Source organism: Aulostomus chinensis, chromosome 17 (genome assembly GCF_037954235.1).
Source record: "Aulostomus chinensis isolate RoL2024-O1b breed Wild chromosome 17, RoL_Achi_v1.0, whole genome shotgun sequence".
Classification (NCBI taxonomy): domain Eukaryota; kingdom Metazoa; phylum Chordata; class Actinopteri; order Syngnathiformes; family Aulostomidae; genus Aulostomus; species Aulostomus chinensis.
In genome coordinates this window covers 1,980,001-1,997,860 of record NC_141336.1, presented here as the reverse complement: position 1 = coordinate 1,997,860, position 17,860 = coordinate 1,980,001, and the positions used below count along the sequence as shown (strand labels likewise).

General features: G+C 50.1%; 1 protein-coding gene and 1 non-coding gene across 3 annotated transcripts in view; both read right to left on the bottom strand.

Annotated features, from left to right (window-relative positions):
• Positions 1–3,063: 3,063 nt before the first annotated feature.
• Positions 3,064–17,860, bottom strand: part of frmd6 (FERM domain containing 6) — a 26,743-nt gene continuing 11,946 nt past the window's right edge. For both annotated transcript variants that reach the window (XM_086182839.1, XM_086182840.1), the window contains exons 2-15: positions 17,358–17,664; positions 16,940–17,030; positions 15,279–15,358; positions 13,580–13,656; positions 13,311–13,497; positions 12,336–12,491; positions 12,160–12,225; positions 11,285–11,353; positions 8,827–9,001; positions 8,422–8,730; positions 8,184–8,315; positions 7,990–8,081; positions 3,534–7,093; positions 3,064–3,405 (exon numbers count right to left, since the gene is read on the bottom strand). In XM_086182839.1, the coding sequence (XP_086038965.1) occupies positions 6,803–7,093; positions 7,990–8,081; positions 8,184–8,315; positions 8,422–8,730; positions 8,827–9,001; positions 11,285–11,353; positions 12,160–12,225; positions 12,336–12,491; positions 13,311–13,497; positions 13,580–13,656; positions 15,279–15,358; positions 16,940–17,030; positions 17,358–17,456 (1,824 nt within the window). In that variant the 5' untranslated portion in view covers positions 17,457–17,664 and the 3' untranslated portion in view covers positions 3,064–3,405; positions 3,534–6,802. The remainder of the gene's footprint in view (positions 3,406–3,533; positions 7,094–7,989; positions 8,082–8,183; positions 8,316–8,421; positions 8,731–8,826; positions 9,002–11,284; positions 11,354–12,159; positions 12,226–12,335; positions 12,492–13,310; positions 13,498–13,579; positions 13,657–15,278; positions 15,359–16,939; positions 17,031–17,357; positions 17,665–17,860) is intronic.
• On the bottom strand, positions 14,949–15,031 carry trnal-uaa (transfer RNA leucine (anticodon UAA)). Its single transcript has one exon. It is a non-coding gene; the product is annotated as a tRNA-Leu (tRNA).

Sequence of the window (17,860 nt, the reverse complement as noted above, 5' to 3'; positions counted from 1 at the left end):
CAGACAGGATTTATCCATTCTTATTCAGATCTTATTAAAGGGATATTCCTGATTTATTGAGGCGGGATTAGATTAGCTGGTCATCCATAGCACGGGCCCTACCTTCAGTAGGTGGGCGTGTCATCCGTGTAGCGAGACTGGACCAATGGAGGTCTGATGCTCAGTATTGTGCCGCTGTGGATGGGGACAGAAGTTAAAATGTTCTTTTATCCACCAACTAAATGGACCCCTAAAGAACATTAACATTGACACGTAGGCAGGATTCGCAACATTTTTGCCAATGTGCTTGCACCTTCAGATAGTCCTTCGTTGTGGGTCGTTGTGGGAGGAGCATGTGTAGCATTTTTCCTTTATTGCTACGTGGCAACAATATCTGGGGAAAAAACTATGATGATTGTAGCGTCCATTTAGGTGCTTTAACTGTTTCATCAGAATTCCTTACAGCTCACGACTTGATAGTTTCAGTGTAGTCGCTGGACAACTGTTCCAAATAGTCCAAAAAAAATTAAATGCTTTACCCAAAAACCAGAACTCAGACAGAGGTGACCTGGATTCATGAAAACGACTTCTTTGGTTCCCCGCATATTTAGCTTGAAGCTACTGAGGGCCGATGGCTACCTCATAAGCTAACACAGCTGTAAAACACATGGCTGGCTCTTTCTACATTTAGCGATGAAGACGAAACACAGGAGGAAAAAAAACTCCTTTTAGATGAAGAATCACAAAAAGTGGCTGAATATTTGTTTTCTGCAGTTGTGCCATCACTGCATTTATTACTTGTAAGTATCTGAAGTTACTGGTTTTTATGTCCTGTCAGTTATCCAATAATCACGTCGTACAGTAAGAGGTTAATGGGACATTTACTGGTTATTGCAGAGTCACTGGGAGGTGCAGGTGTGGCTGCTGGAGCTGCAGCGGCCTTGTTGACCAGCAGCAGGGACAGAGAAACCAGCCCCCCCCCCCATCACTGCAGATAAATCCAGAGATATGTTTACTTGTAATCTGATTACTATGTTTTATTATCGGCTCTGGAGATCATCTCTGACCCTCGTGGTGTCACTGCAGCTGTTTTGGTTAATAGGCTGGTTTATTAATCCACGTCTAAGAGGACTCACGTGGATGTGGAGCATTGGACTCAAAACATCGATGAGACAATTCTTCTGCTGTGTTTCTGCTTGGAGTTGAAAGATGTGCAGCTTCACAGGGACAAGGACAACAGACGCCTTGGTTCAGAATCGCTCACTTCACCAACACCCAAGGTTTACAAAGCCATGTGGAAACAGGTTCTTACACAGCTGTGTCATTTTGGGTGAAGAGAAGGGAGGACGCTCCCATGGTCCTGCACAGGCACTGTTCCCGTGTGCGTGTGTGTGTGTGTGTGTGCGCTCGTAGGGTGGAGTTATCAACGCAGGCAGCGGGGGAAGGGACTGGATTTCATTTCTGATTTGCGACCATCTGGCTCCTCCGGCAGCTGCTGTCCTGCCCCAATGTCCCGTGGGATTTAGCGAGAGGTCACCACTGCTGGAGACACACTGTCACCTAATACTCTCCAACAATCAGCTGAAATGATCACACACACGTACGAGCCTGGCAAATTCAGAATAAAGCAAAACTAAAAATGGAGCAAATCCATCTGTGCCAACGACATCCAGCAGTACGGACGCCACCACCAGACGGTCTCACTTGATTCAGTTTGAAAACATCACATGGAAACATTGAGCTACACCTAATTCAACAAGACAAAAGAAACGGGATGGGGGAGGGGCTGGTGACAGGGAGACAGAGAATGGATTTCCCCCTCTGTGTTGCCATGGTGACAGCCGTGGATGGAGGATGACTGATTTCCTGTACAGCTGTGCAGCTCAGAGGGGAGAGAGGCAGGCGTGTTGGATGTGTCGAGGACAGAAAGCCTCCATGTTTCCTCTTAGATTGCACACATATGTTTCCCTCTGGAGATGAGCGAGGCCGGAGAGCAGCAGCTCAGCCCCCAGGACACGAGCCCCAGCCGGCTGAACGTGAATGTGGCCGTCAAGCCACATGATCCAGAGTCAGAGGACCCGAGAGCCCCAGAAATACAGTCCATCAGAGACATTCATGACGTGAAGACTGCAGATGAGACTCTGCAAGGGACGGCAACAGTCTCACAATAAATACCCCCCCCACGCCCCGTGGGCCCTGATCATTTCAAGATTTTGTATGAAGGAGCAGACTACCATTTCTTCAACCAGATCTACTTCCTGTAACCACCAGGTGGCGCTATGACTCCCCCTCAGCTTGCAGACGTCTTCAGGGCTCCCGTCGACGATCCGACCACCACCTATGGTCAAATACACAACACGGCAAATCTGAGATGATGTGGTTGATACATGAGGTGGGTGACGCCAGGGTGAAATCAAAGGACATGAAACATTTCCTGGTGACAGCAGGCCCCCCCCCCACGGTCGAGGCAGATGGCCGCCCCCATAGAGCCTGGCTCTGCTCAGCCTGTGGAGAGGAAGACATCGTGCTCTCGGGGATCGTTGGGTCTCTACAGGCCGATCCGATTTAAAGGGTGTCCATGCGGACCTGGTCTTGTTAAATATGGGATTCAATCCACAACACTGAGAAAACTCTGTTTCGGAGTTGCAACATCAATAATAACAGCAGAATGATGGCGGTGCCCCCTGCTGGCCCGCACGCTTGTTTCACTCTGCGTGGAACCATCAGCCACAACATGGACATCACGCTGAACTGATAAAAGACTGAGACCAAACCCTCGCTGTGGGAACGTTTACAGAGTCAAGAAACCAAGTGAGAGGTCTGGTCTCTCTACTTGCCACCAGTGGAGCCTCCCCCTGCTGGCTGTTGGAGAGAATGCAGGCCTAAAGCGCTGCAACTGAGGCTTTGACTTTGCTTTTTCCCCTTCTAGTTTTAATTAAATGTCCATCTGTCCTTTCTTCTGTCCCATCCTTTGGTGTTGCACAGTAGTGGAGGGTCTTTACTGTAGAGGTCAACTAACTGAACTGATGGAGGCACCGAGGAACTCCTGGTTGCAGCGTCTGCAGTGGGAGGGTTTCCTTCTCCTGAGAAGTGCTGAGGTAGAGTGGAAGGAATTTCAGCAATCCAGTGTTGCGCAGTTAAATTCTGCTGTAGCAAACAATAAAAACTGAAATGTTCCATGAGGAGAAAACTCCCAAAGTCAAACTGAAAGATGTCAAAAGAAAGTTTCCGGCCAAAAGTTGCCAGTAACTTTATATTGCTGGCTCTTTCTCTTGGCTCTGGGTTCAGGTGGTTTCAGGTTCAGCTGGCAGAGATGAGGAGCAGCAGACAACAGTGACACCTACTGGCTCAGACACCAGAGGGCAGCACACGCTCACATTACTGCTGCAGACGTCTCAACTCTGGGGCGGGACTCAAACTTCCATCCTTGTAAGAAAGAAGTAAATGTGATAAATATGATACCGGCGTTTCCTGATTGTTACTGACAACAACAACTGACCACCCAAAACCTGTCAGTGACAAAACAGCAGCAGAACCTTGGCAAATAAATGTACCTTTTTTATTGGATATTGAGGGCATTAGTACCGAGAAGGCACGGACCAGACTTCATCATCAACTGTTCTACTACAGGGAGACAGCGGGATTCCTGAAGGGGCGTCCTTTCACGGAAAGGATCAGGGACACACGGACAGACGCTGGACCACATCAGTCAGACAAGGAACTCCTCCACACATTAAGGACACGGGTTTATGGCATGGCTATGTACCTTAACACATACATGTTAATATAAGAAACACGGTTGTCTGTTAAAATATGACATTTTCCATTAATGAGAAGAAATAACAAACTGTACGAAATCTTTTGTTACATTTGTAATTTCTTTGTATTTGTAAATGTGGTTTGAGAGTCTGAGTTCAGGCGCTGCAGTGTCATGATGTCACATGTTTGAACAAGTGTTGCAGCAGGTTGTTACGTTCATGGTAAATATTGCTGGGTTTCTCAACCACTGGTCTGCGACCCACAGGCAAACCATTAGTTTCTGACATGAAAGACAACGGTAGAGGTTCTGTGAAATAAAGTCTGTCGGAGGAAACCAAAGGCTGAAACCTCCCAGCTCTTGTTGAATCAGGTTATTGGGTTATTAGCTTTGAGTAGATTAGCAGAAATCATTCTGAATCTCCTTCCAACGGGCCTGGACGGTCACAACTACGACTCGCGCACCATCTGTTTGACAACCAATTCTACTGACAGCTGATTTTGACCAATCTTAATAGGATCTTTGGAAAAACAAGCTTATACCACTTTTACATTCTGAAAACCCACCGAAAATTATGAATGTTAAAAATATCGTTTTTTTCCCAAAAACATTTGGAAAAGCCCGTCAATTATATATTTACCTCATTGTTTCCTCATCATAATTGAGAAAGACGAAGAGACTTGAGCTGGGACAGAACCACAGAGACCTCGACAGACCCGTACGGACCCACAGAGACCTCGACAGACCCAGGCAGACATCTGTAGACCCAGGCAGACCTCTGTAGACCCAGCTAGGCCTCTACAGACCCAGGCAGACCTCTGTAGACCCAGGCAGACCTCTGTTGACCCAGCTAGACCTCTACAGACCCAGGCAGACCTCTGTAGACCCAGGCAGACCTCTACAGACCCAGGCAGACCTCTGTAGACCCAGGCAGACCTCTGTAGACCCAGCTAGGCCTCTACAGACCCAGGCAGACCTCTACAGACCCAGGCAGACCTCTACAGACCCAGGCAGACCTCTACAGCCCCATTGTTTATCCTCCAGGAAAACTCCAACTGCCTTGGTGACGCAAATGGCACGTACTATCCTCCCCTCCCCCGGTGTGCTCCTGACCTCCCCCCTCCCCCCTCCCCTTCTCCCACCCTAAATACCGCCTCTGCCCTCTCCACCTCCCTTCGGGTGGCAGCGCCGACCTTGGCTGCCGCCCGCCCCGCCCAGGCTTGGCGGCGCGGCCCACGCTGCAATGCCTCACTCTCACTTGCCTCCATTGGGACAACGGACTGTTCAAGTTTAGCGCAGCTACACAACAAACGTATTTGTGCGGTCGTTAATTCTGAAGTGTACCATGATTACGATCAGCCTGTAATAACTGGGACTGTTTGTGAGAGCTGCACCTGGCAATTGAGTGTGGAATTGAATTTCGCCCTGGGCTCGATCCTTGGTGACAAAGAAGTCTACTCATTTACAGACCCATCTACAGGTGGTCTCCAATGGAAATGGGAGTAAACGCATGTGGTTGCTAAGCTAATCGTTTGTCGGCGGCGTTAACGTTTGGCTGCAACCCTCATTCAACACGTAAACACGTAGACAACACGTGGGAAAGCTGGTATGAAATATGTTGCCGGCGAGAGAGGATCTCACACACAGACCAGTTCTTTTGTTGTAAGTAGCTGAAGTTGTGTTGGACCTTTGGACAAAGCTAATGCTAGCTGTTTCCTCTTGCTTCCAGTCTTTGCCAAGCTAGGCTAACCAGGCACTAGCTGCTAGCTTCATGTGTACTGTGCACAGATGGCGTTGTTTTTGCTAACCTGTGGTAAGAAAGCAAATATTTCCCAAAAGTATCAGTCGATCCCTTTGTTGAACGACTCCACTCCAGGATTATAAAAGTCTTAAAATGCTTCAACCAGGTGGAAAGATGTGAGAATAACTTATGTTTTAGTGTGAAAGTCCAGAAGTTCTGTGGCCATGAGAGGCTGTGATGCAGCAAAATCAAAGAGTCAAACCGATTCTTTACAATATCAAACACCATGGTTGTATGATCACAAACAAAAACATTCAAACAGTTGCACTGAGGCGCGAGCGTTACTGAGCGACTGCAGGCTCGAACTTCACGGGTGGATAAAATGATGAAAGCGCGTCGCTCCCGTTCATAATACTGTCACGTACGTTTGCCTGCAATACTGCACTCAGAGTAACTGTTCAACATACAAGTCTGGACAATTCATACAAAAGTACAACATGTAAAAGGTTTAACATGACGAGTGTGTGGGGAGTAAAAAATGTAACAACTTCCAGTTTAAAATGTTAAAATCAAACAAAAGACAGTCAGAATCAGAGAAGTCACAGAACACGGAGCCGTAAAATCAGCGTTCTGTTTTGTGCCGTCGCCACAACGTGGAGAACCGAACTTTCCCACCAGACGCACTTGGTCGGATGACAGGACCAGAAAGAGCCGGCTGATGAGCTGAGGGACGCGTGGACAACGAAGGGGATGGCTTGGATCGTTGCGGCGAGGCTGTGTGATTGTCAAGGCGACAGTTTGACACCTGCATAGCGTGATGAAGGCACGTCAGGCGTGTGCTCACCTGGTTGAGTCTGTGAGGAGGCGTTGGCACACGACACTTCCTGTTAAGACAGAAGGAAGGAGCTGCTTCGCCCCCCCCCCCCCCCCCCATAACGTCCGTCACGTTTCCTTGTCTTTGGTTCGTAGCTCACAGTGATTGTTGTCCTCCGACTGCTCCGTGCACGCGCTCAGTCTGGTGACGTGAGGACGCAGGCAGGCATGACATCTGGACTTGGGACAGATGAGAACATACACCAGGAAGGTGATCCCTTTTGTTTCCTTTCAGGGGAGGGAGCAGCTCTGCCTCTGTGTGAGAGACACTTGAACCCAGCGTTCAAGTCTGTTCATGTGTTTGTGCTCAATAACGAGCGGTAAAAGAAGGGACAGCCCTTTACTCATCGCTGCCAAGAATAGAATCCACCTCTTGTCTCGTTCCCTGAGGGCTGAAACATCTCCAGCTCTGACAGTGAGACAACCACCCTGAGGTTGTCATGCTTCCGCCGTCAAACCACAAACTCCGGGACCTCCTCGCTGGTCAGGTCCAGGGAGAAGTACTTGTTGGTTCTCTTGATGGGGAACGGGTGCTGCTCGCCACGTATGCCGGCGCACTGATCAGCCAGACCCTGGTAGCTGCAGCCGTCGCTAAGCTCCTGGGCGCAGCCGAAAGTGTAGCTGTGTGCCGTGTCCTGGCAGAGCTCCGCCCACTGCAGGCAGTCCTTCTGGTAGAGCCGGATATCGTCCAGCGACTGGCTGTGGCGGTCGGTGGAGGACTGAGGTTTCCTGCACGTAGACGTCTGTGGGTGGAAATGTGCAGGAAATCAGAAATATGAACGACCTCAGGGGAAACTATTCCGCTGCTCAGGAACGTGTGAATCCGAACCTACCAGGCCAGAGAAACCCCCTCTCACTCCACCACAACACGCGTGTCTTTGTATCATCAAAACAATATGATATCAATATTCCAATATTTCTACCCATGACTTCTCACGCATTTTAGGGGAAATGTCTGTCTTTCAGGTCTGGTCTGATTACATGAACTACCATCCACGTCTGGACGCCGGCTGACAGGTTGAGCACATTTTCATCATCTAGCCTGAGTCACACACCTGAGACCAGGGGGGATTTCAGCTGCTGAAGAATGGGAGGAGATTCCACAGGAGAGAAAACGATAAAAACTGAGATGGTAAAGTAAAAAACTAAATAAGCAAGAGGAAAGAAAAGACCGAGCAGCCGTAAACGCGTACTGACATCAATCCAGAGGCCTCAGTCGATCCAAACGTCTGTTCTGATACTCACGTGGTTGTGAACCAGAGTTCCAGAACTTCCCCAAACTTGGACTTTCCCATAAAATTGTGTACTTGTTTAAATCCTGATATAACAATCATCACCATCATCTTCATCATCATGTGATTTGATTTTGATTCCCCATGAACATCTTTATCAGGTGACCAGTCTCCATGTAGCTGGACAGAAGTCATGTGACTTCCTCTCATCTGAATTTGGCCAAACATTCTTGACGCACTGGCATTCTTGAAGTGTGTGTTTGGTGATCGTGTGTTGTTGTGTATTGTTTGTTTTGTGTTGTTATGTATGATTGTGTGTTGTGCGCTGTGTGTTATGTGTTGTGTATTATTTTGCGTTGTTGTTTATTGTTGTGTATTGTTGTGCGCTGTGGACTGGGGTGACTCACCTGTGGCAGGGACTCGATGCTCTGTCCTCTCATCTTGACGACGGTCTCTGAGGAGCTGGACGTGGACGAGCTGACATCTTTGACTATCAGACCTGAGACGGACAGTTGGGGACATTTAGCTCACCACAGAAACAACATCTAGCGACGCAGCAGCTCCCCCTGCAGGACTGGAGAGCAAAGGCGCTTGGTCGTACCTGAGTACCCGTTGGTCTGGTCGGGGGACATGGTCAGCATGTCCTCGGTGATGTGGATGCACAGCTCCTGGTCCAGGGCCATCTCACTCAGCTCCTCGTAGTCTTTGGGGTCGTCCACCAGCATCTCGATCTCTGCAGTAACAGAAAATGTGTGCGTCAATAATTTCAATCCAGGATCTGGCGCACAGTTGCGCTGCGTGCTTCCTTGTTCCTGCTCAGAAGGTCACAGTCTACGTACCTTCGTCATCCAGTATGCGCTCCTTGCCGCTGCTCTCGATGCCGGAGGTGTGTGAGCTCCCGTGGCTGGTTGTGGACGAGCTGCAGGTTCGTAGGGGTCTGTGGGGTGCCTGGCTCGGGGCTCTGAAGCTGTCCGTCTCAATGCCGGAGGTGTGCGAGCTTCCGTGGCTGGTGGTGGAGTGGCGGGACAGTCGTTTGTGATGAGAGACACTCCCTGCACTGCTGCCGCTGGCTCGAGAACGCTTGTCCAGGTGCTCCATGTCCAGATCCAGGGCGTCACTGATGTACGACTCCCGGTACTGCTTCTTCTCTGAAACACAGACGCATTCTAACCATTAATGGCCACATTTCTTCTTTATCAGACTCACAGTACCAGAATTCCAACCTACGAGTCTCAGGAAAGTACCTTCATTTTCCTCCAAGCGCCGGACTTGTTTGAGCACCGGCTGCAGGTTCATGTAGAGCCGGTGGCTGTTGCTGAGCAGCTGCAGGAGGTGGCGAGAGCGCATGGGACATCCCGTGTAGTAGATGAGTTTACGGGCTGAGGGGAGGCCGTCAGGAAGGATTTCAAACTTTTTCCCCTGAGAGAGTGGAAGCAGAATTATGAAATAGGAATGTGAAATTGTGCTTGTGCCAGGAAGGCCTGGAGCAAAACCTCGGCGGAGGAACAAGACTGTTCTTGAAAACTATTTTGCAGCCAAAGACAAAAGCAGCACTCAGTTCATGTATCCGTCCTTCAGACGGAGCTTTTCCAAGAAGACGACATGTTGACTGAACGCATGGAAAAACTAAAATGGTGGGTTTGTTCTCTTTCCAGTGTCTTTTGGCAGATGTTGGACCCAACAGCAGCTGTCTTCAGTGTCGGTGGGCTTGTTCTCAGTCCAGGCCTACAAACATCTCTGCGAGGGTTTGGGCTCTGAGACGTCGCGTGGGTTTACAGCACAGTGAGAATGCAGGGAGCTGCACATTTCTGACCACAGGACTGCGCTTCCCTTCATTTATCCAAACATTTTTAAAGAAACCAGCTGTATGTTGAATGTCTCTTTATGGATATTCAGATTTTCACTGCAAAGAAACTGCAGGGAAAAATTAATAAAAAACTAACTGGCACTTTTTCATCCTGAGAAGGTTTCATGTTCCCAACGCTGGACTGGCCAGAGATTCAGAAATGTCCTTCCATGCGTCAGACTGTTTGTCGAACCCACCGCTGCCCCTCTGCAGCACCCAGTGGCCTTCAGGCAGTCGCACTGGGCCGTCACCAAGAGAGGGAGGAGCAGACTGAAGCTGCTTTCACGCGTGAACTCGCTGCTCGACAGCAGGAGCTTCAGCAAGAAGAAGGTCCAAAGTCTCTGACGATTGGAACCGTGTGAATCGAGCAGGTCATCACGTCGAGAGCTCATGGCAGGCGAGGAGGCTCGGTGACGTTCCCATCCTCCGACGGGTGCAAAGTACAGGAAGAACACAAACATCGGGGATGCTAAAGACTAGAGAGTCAACTGAGATCATCCGAACATCTCTGTCTTTAAAAGACCATTGAAAAACCTGACACAGAGCCAGACCCCCCCCCACACACACACACACACACACACACACACACCAGACTGGTGTCAAGTGGCAGGTTATTAAAAGGGATTCAGACGCCACTTAAGAGACGTTTCTTGTTTCATTCAGTCCACATGGTCAGTCCATCAAAGCTCTCAGCTCGTGACAGCTGGACTACCGCCCCCCTGGACCAGACCTCCCCTACAGGCCACACATGTGGAGAACCCCCAGCATCACCCAGGGCACGTTCCCCTCCATGGACCCCTCGGAGCAGCGTCGTAAGCAGGGGTGACTTCAGCAATCCCTCACGCCAGGTTGGCCGTAGAAACGTTCTCTTCATGCGTTGCATCAGAAACACTGACTTTCACACTGCAGTCGTCTCCAACATCTGGAGTTTATTGACCCCCTCCACCCTGCTCCGCTCTCTGGCTCGTTCGGCCATAGCTGCAGCCGTGGTGGTGGCGGCGGTGTTGGATGACGTGACTCGTGGGTGGGGCAGAGGAGAAAGGCTGTTATTCAGGGGAAGGGTGGGACGGGCCCACGAGAGGCCCTTCACGTAGTCGAGTGAAACAACAGCCACGCCATCGCTCTGACGACACAGCAGGCAGCAGTCAAAGAGAGAGAGAACAGGATGTCTTCATCCCGAACTGAGCGCCGTCGCATGTTTGTGCCAAAACGAAGCAAAAAAGTAGCTCAGAGGTTCAGCAGCTGCCTGTACAGTCAGGAGGAGCGCCAGGAGGAGCCCCTGCAGGGAGTTCCAGTGAAAAAGCACCTATAAGCACTAATGACCTCGCTGGCTTGTCATTGATAGGCAGATGGCGGCGAGGTGAACCGATCTAGAAGGTTCTCTGCTTTGCTGCGATAACGGAACCTTACAGAAGCAAATAAAGGGGCTGCTGCGCTCAGCTGAAGACGGGCTGAGTCAGGAGAGAGGTGAAGGCTGAACAGGACCTCCTTTAAAGGGCTCGGCGACACCGACACTCACTGATAAATCAGATATAAGATCTACGTGTGCTCCTGACTACAGAATATTTATATCCAGAGATATATATGTAGACATCTATATATCTAGTGCATGAGTGTGTGAGTGTGTGTTCATGCGAGGAAAGTATTTCTAAATCCCTGATTAGTTCCAGAGGACTTGCTGGGCAAAGATAAAATGGCGGTGTGGAGAAATGAAGCCTTGTGTAAACACTTCCAGGACCCGGAGCAGGAGGGAGCCTTTCACAAACACCGGCAGCAGCCGGGTGCTTGGATTTCATCACTGCTGCCATGAGGTCAAGGCAGCACAGTGGAACTCATCTACGGCACATCCGACTCACCACAAACACCAGTTTGCCCACGTTGGTCCAGGGGAAGTCGTACAGCAGCTGTCTGACTGAGCCCACGTTCTGAGGAGGAGACACAAGAAAGGCCACTGATCAGAGGCGGCTGGTTCACCCCGACGACTGAGCGGACACCAGCTGCTCGACGGTGGACGATATTCCACTCACTCTCGTCATAAGCAGCCTCATCCTCAGCGTCAGGAGTGTGACATGAAAAGTTGGTTTGTGAGTTGACTTTCATTGAGTTCCACACTTGCTTCAAGTGGTTAATCTAACGCTGATACTTTCAGCCTGTAACTTGTCCAGAGGACAGAATATTGGTACATCCATGATTTACTGGCGTTTCCATGAGTTTCTACTGATCAGACTGGTGTCAGCGCTTCAACACGCCTGACATGACGCCTCCGTGCCAGAGAATCTGTCTGCTGCCACTGTGGCCTCTGTTGAGAATTCAGAAGCCCAGCAGAAGCAGTCTACACACCGTAGGGCTCACAAACAGCTCTCAAAACTCCGGCAGAACTCCACCAGTAGAACTCCACCGGCAGAACTCCACCTGTAGAACTCCACCGGCAGAACTCCACCTGTAGAACTCCACCAGTAGAACTCCATTGTGCCTTTTAAGCACACGTTTATGAGCCACTTTAATAATGCAGCCAACATCAGAACTCCGGGTTTCAGTCAGATTATCGGCTACTCTGACTTTCTCTATTATTATGTACAATGCATTTTTTTGGTTAGCATCCGAATATTCTAGCCCCTAAATATAAATGTAACCTGATTGGCTCATGTTGGAGAGAAAGAGGGAAAAGACTCCATTTTCCCCCAAATCAGAGAGGACAACTGCAGTGATCGGGATCTGACTGCGACCGTACCTGGAATATTTGTATCCCTCGTAAAGTGAGTCCCAGGGTCAGAGAGGCCTCCACTTCCTTCTTGTCCTGTGGAGGGCGAGGATGTCATTTATGTAGGCGAACTTAAGTCTTTATCAAATACAAATCTTGTCAAACAACAGCAGAAGCCTCATCTGTACTGCACATGTGATCGTCACCTTGTAGAGTCTGTAGTAGTGGACTGTGACATCATCCAGCTGGGCGCACTCCTTGATGTACTTGAGGTGCGCCTCTGAGGCCGTGAGGGCAAACTGGTCTTTGTGCATGTTGGGGATGTGTCTCAGGATGTAGTCTCGGCCACGCTTGGCTATCACCTGAGCGAGGAGACAAGTGGGAGACGTCAAACCTGACGCAGGCAAGTTGGCGGACTTATTGAGGAAACTAAGCCGTGCGTGTGGCTTCTAAAGATTTGGTTCGTAATCCGTCTAAGCAGCTAAATCTGCTCAGAGCTTTACAGCGCGGCTGCGTACATCATCAAACAATTTCCTGTTTAAGTTGCGATAAGGAGGCAGTAGACACAGGAAGTGAGCGGCAATCAGACGGGCGTGGCTGGAGGCTGGGGGTGTCGCCAGAGTAACCGTGACGACCGAAGCATTCCTCCAGATAAAGTGAGAGTGTGTGCCACTTCTAGAGACAGAAATAAACTTGATGTCCCAGTTCTCATTATCCCACGTGCTGAGATGCGGTTGGCCGGTGTGATGAATGGAGGCAGGATCCAGACCCACATACACACACCAGTCAGGGCACCTGCACCACACAGCAGCTTCTACCAGTTTCCAATCCAGGGACGTGGCGGATTTCTACAAGAGAATGTTCTGTGACCCTCAGCTGACATTCTTTCCTGGATTAATCATGGTGCCCTCCGGCCGATTGTGCATCACCCATGAAAACACAGAAACACTGATGTGTGACACAACAGGACTCGTGAATTCACATTCAGCCCTGAATCGGTTCTTCTGAACCTCATAGACAAGAGAACAAGTGAAGATAAGCTGCGGCTACGGTCAATATTCCTCCAGTGCTCAGCACGTGCGAGCTACTCAAACAAAAGCTGGAGGCAGGAAGGCCAGGAGCAGGAGGAGCAGCCACAGTGAGGGATCTGGTCTTTGAGGGGACCTGGTAAAGACACTCACCCACGGGGGGAAGTAGGCCTCAGGTTCAAAGTATTTCCCAAAGTGTTTGTTCCGTTTGAAGTTGCCGAGGTCGGCCTGCAGGGCGAAGGCTGCCAGCAGGAAGTAGGCCTCTTCCCTCTGGATGCACTGGGAGAGCAGCACCTGTTTCCTCAGGTGCCAGTAGTAGTAGTACCTGGCGGCTCGGTCGCTGCACGACACACAGAGCACCGTTAACTGGTTTGGAGGGTCACTGGGGCAACACTGACGAGCAGGTGGGCGTCTCTACTTACCTGATCAACCTCCCGTTCTCAACATAATACTGAGCTCTGAAGTGGATGATCATGGGAGGCCCGAACTGGTCGATGCCCTGAAACACAAGCGCAAGTGCTGCGTTATATCAGACCACACACGCAGTGAGAAGCACATCAACATGACAGTGGCTGATCTGAGACCAGTTCACAGGACGTATGAGGTGTGCTTCATTCTGCGACGTCCCTATCAGGTGTATTTAAGCTGCATCACCTTGCCTGGGCTGCTTTGCTCGTCAGGGTGCGTGAGAGCCCTGCAGTTCTTAGTAAAATCAACAAACCTGAGTGTCACATGAGGGGGAGGGGCGGTGACTCAACGATGAGCCCAACGCGTCGGGACCAGGTTCAGCTAATCTAGACTAACAAGACCCACTTCACAGCTCCTCCTACTGCTTCCTGCCTACAGGCGACCCTCATGTTCACCAGCGTGTTTCCCTCGTGACAAAGAAAACAGTTGAGTCTATTTTTGTGACGTAAGAAAGGCCAAATGATCTCAGTTCAAACACATTTAGAAGTCCGAATTCTAAAATCAACTCTCAGAAGGTTTTCTGTCTGGGGCGTAGATCTCAGCGGACGATCAACCACCTGAACCAGAGTAGAGCTCTGATAAATATCTGACTCACATTGACACCGAACCTGGTTGTGTTCTAGTTTCGGAACCGTGGACTGTCTCTCTGATAGAACGTGAGCAGACACACCTGCAGGGGACAGGTCACGCCATCGACCCCGAGGTCACCCGTTCTCCTCTTAAACTCTAGAACGATGGCGTTTCTGCACCAGGACTCTAAATTCATGGTGCGTTCAAGTACACCTGGTAAACCTGTTCTACGGGCCAGGAGGGTTGTTGGAAACAGCCAGTTTGAGAGTTCAGCTCATGTTGAATTAAATACATTTGCTATCGCTTTCCTCTTGCTTACTACAACAGATTCAACAAATCACTGGTAAATCGCTAATAGATAATAACAGTTTCTTGTATTTAAAATTCAATAAACCAATCGAATCTCACAGTTCTCTGCAGCTATCAGGCCTTTTACTGGGTTTCATTCTCAGCATCATTGATTTACTGCTTACAATCTGCTCTGATTCACCACCGTCTTTTCTTCATTGATACCGAACATGAGTGCGACGTGACAGACCGACGTTGTGCTCCTGGATAAAGACACTTTCATCTAACGTGACGAAAAGGTGAGTTTCAGTACAATAGGAGAGTACACAGGAAATACTACAAAACTTCCCTTCAATAAGACAAAGCATGAGAACATGAGCAATCAGAATGCTGAGAACTCCTTGTCCTTACCAGGGAGACGTGTCAGTATTTCCAACAGAGACATTCATGTTTAAAAGTTCCCTTTACCAGGAGTGGGGCTCGAACCCACGAGGACTACTGTCCATTGGATCTTAAGGCCAACGCCTTAACCACTCGGCCATCCTGGTGGCACTCCCCTGCTAGGTGTCTTTCATCAGATTACTTTTGTAACAGCCTGCATCTGAAGACCAACACTTTTGACACTTTCTAGTCAAATCCTGGTATATTTCATGTTAACAACACGGGGGTTTGACTTGCGAGGAGACCTTTCTGCCATTGTGAGGCTGCACTCATCCTCTCATGCTCCCTGACTCCAGGTGGGAGCACTGGTGCAGCGGTAAACGCTCTGGAGCTGCCAGTCCTGCGGTGTCTCACCTTGCTGGCTTCTCTCTTCCATTCTTTGGGACAGTACTTGGACAACTTCTGGTCCAGCTCCATATAGATGTGTTCATTATCTGCGGGAGGAGACGAGGCACAGGCTTAACTCACACGCTGTCATCTGTGTGTGTGTACTTGTGAATTCATAGGTGTCCCCGTGAGTGTGTACACGGAGCGAAAGCTCCCACTGACAGAGCTGCTCAAAGAGCAATCACATCAAACAGACCCGGCACCGGCCTTTGTAGCGGCAGCCTCCTCCACTCTGTCAGGTCTTAATCTGCTCCTGAAGTGACGCCTTTCATGAGCTGCAGGCCTGCTGATCTGACAACTCTTGAGTTCTATAGAGTGAAAAGGCCCAGCAAATGAAGAGCGGGAGCTCCTCTCCGCCTCAGAGTCGCGCATATTTTAATTCAAGCTGGAGGCTGAAGCGTGTGAGCGTGTTTACGTGCAGGTACTCGCCACGACTCATGTTATGTGCAGAGCAGCAACGCTTTAGTATGACTTCTCCGCGTTGTTTCCATGGTGCTGATTTCGAATCTTTCCCAGGAGGATCATTCTGGTTTTACTGGCTGAGGCTCTCTGACAGTTCAGGTCTATGGCATTTGGTTTGTGGCGCTAACGGAACCCAAAGATCCCGTTTGAAGAACCGTTACCAGAGCCAACATCCTCGGTGCTGGAGCTCAACCAATGAAAAGATTTCATTCCTAACTTTGTACTGTTGTACATCACTAGCGTGATTTTTGAGGTTTGTTTACAGGAACCCGTGATCAGAGCTCCGAGTCCCCGGTTCTATACTTGCTGAGTGTGAGCGTTTGTAGGTGAGCTGTTAGCGAAGGACGAGTGATGACGGAACCTCATTCAGTCCTCATACGTGGAGTTTTCTCTGATGGTTTATCAAATATTCATATGGAACTGGAGGAATATTGATATTCCTCCTGACAGTGACGGCGAGGGCGAGCACCGCCTCTCTCTGATGGGTCACCATCCCCTCCAGGCTCCGGTCCGGTGGGGCAGCCTGCCTGCGGACAGCCTGCTCGGGGGTGCAGTGGCTGACACGTTGGGGTGGGTAGCCTCTGTTTGCTTTGGGGAGTTCACGCTGGTCAGTCAAGCACTTCAGGAATGTCCCACAATCAGACCCATTGGCTCCGGCCCAACCGACCTGCTGGGCTCTGATTGGCTCATCTGGCAGCCAGCTGTCTGAACACACCGCTCTCGCCATCTCGAGCCTTTTTGCAGTTGCCTACAACTGTCATCTGTTGTCTGCTGTGCCGTAGTGCAGACACGGTGACTCATTCCATACGTCAGCCCCCGCACAACCGCGTCACCCTAAAAACAACAGCTTTCCTTGCAGCACAATGGGGGCCAGTCAGGACCAGCTGGCCCAGGCTCCTGAGGACCGCCATGACACATAGGTGAGAAATGCTACATTAATGGCAGATTCCTGTTTCCCAGCCTAGTTAATGGTTTGAAGGAATCACCGTCCTGGTTAAACTGGGATGATCTTTGTGACGGCAACAATCTGCAGAGCGGAACCACAAGACTCGACTGAAAAGGACCGAAGCGGAAAACAAAGACTGGTTTGTTGCGCTGAAGAAGATCTACGTGAATTAAATGCCACAAACAACCACACGTGGCGGGAGGCTTGAACCAAGTCTCACTCTGAATAACGCTGAGTCCAAACAGGTGACAGTCCTTCAGCCTGAGGAGGTCGCACACCTGGACCAAGAGTTCCTGGCACAAGGTCTTCACCTGAGGAGGAGACGGACATCAAGGAGATCAGAGGAAAAGCACAAATCACAAAGGCGCCGCAACAATCAGCCTGGGCAGGAGCGGCTCCTGTCAGTTCCTGCCCTGGAGTGGGGGGGCGAGCCGAGCCCAGGATCCAAACAGGAACCTTCTGATTCTGAGAGCCGCTGGTGTCCAGAAGCAGGATACTGAGGGATTGTGGGTACTGGAGTGTGAATCTCTCTCTTAAATGACAGATTCCAAACAAATGTGACAACCAAACTCTGAACGTGTGTGTACTTGTGCAGCCTCCTGCTGATACCCAATCTTGGCGTGTGCACGTCCACTCACATTGACTATGACATTGAGAGTGTCATCGTTGGGCAGAAAGACACAGACGCAACGGCGGTCCTGCATGGTTTTGTTGTTGTGGAAGGTCAGTTTGTTCATCTTCGTGTGACTGGAACAGGAAAGGCCCCTCCGCCTGCTCGCGGGGCTCTGGGCCCTCTGACCGCCGCCGGCACCGACACCACCTCCAGCCAGTCGATGTAGTCCTGCTTCAGCTGCAACCCAGCGCAGACACACAAATTCCAATAGGCTCAGCAGGCCAAGCAGCTCTCAGCAGGCCAGGCATGGGGACCGGAGCTGCAGCCCGCCGCTGAGGAGAAGACCAGGGACGAGAGGTTAGCACAGCAGCGACCAAACAACCAAATTGTTTGAAAATTCTATTTAAGTTTAAAAAGAGCAAATGTGCGGAAGGAAGTGCTCCCACTAAAAACGTCAGACGGGATAGAACTGAAAGTCAAAGAGAAGAAGGCCAGGGTTCCTCGTGGTGTTGCCTCAGTGTCCACGGA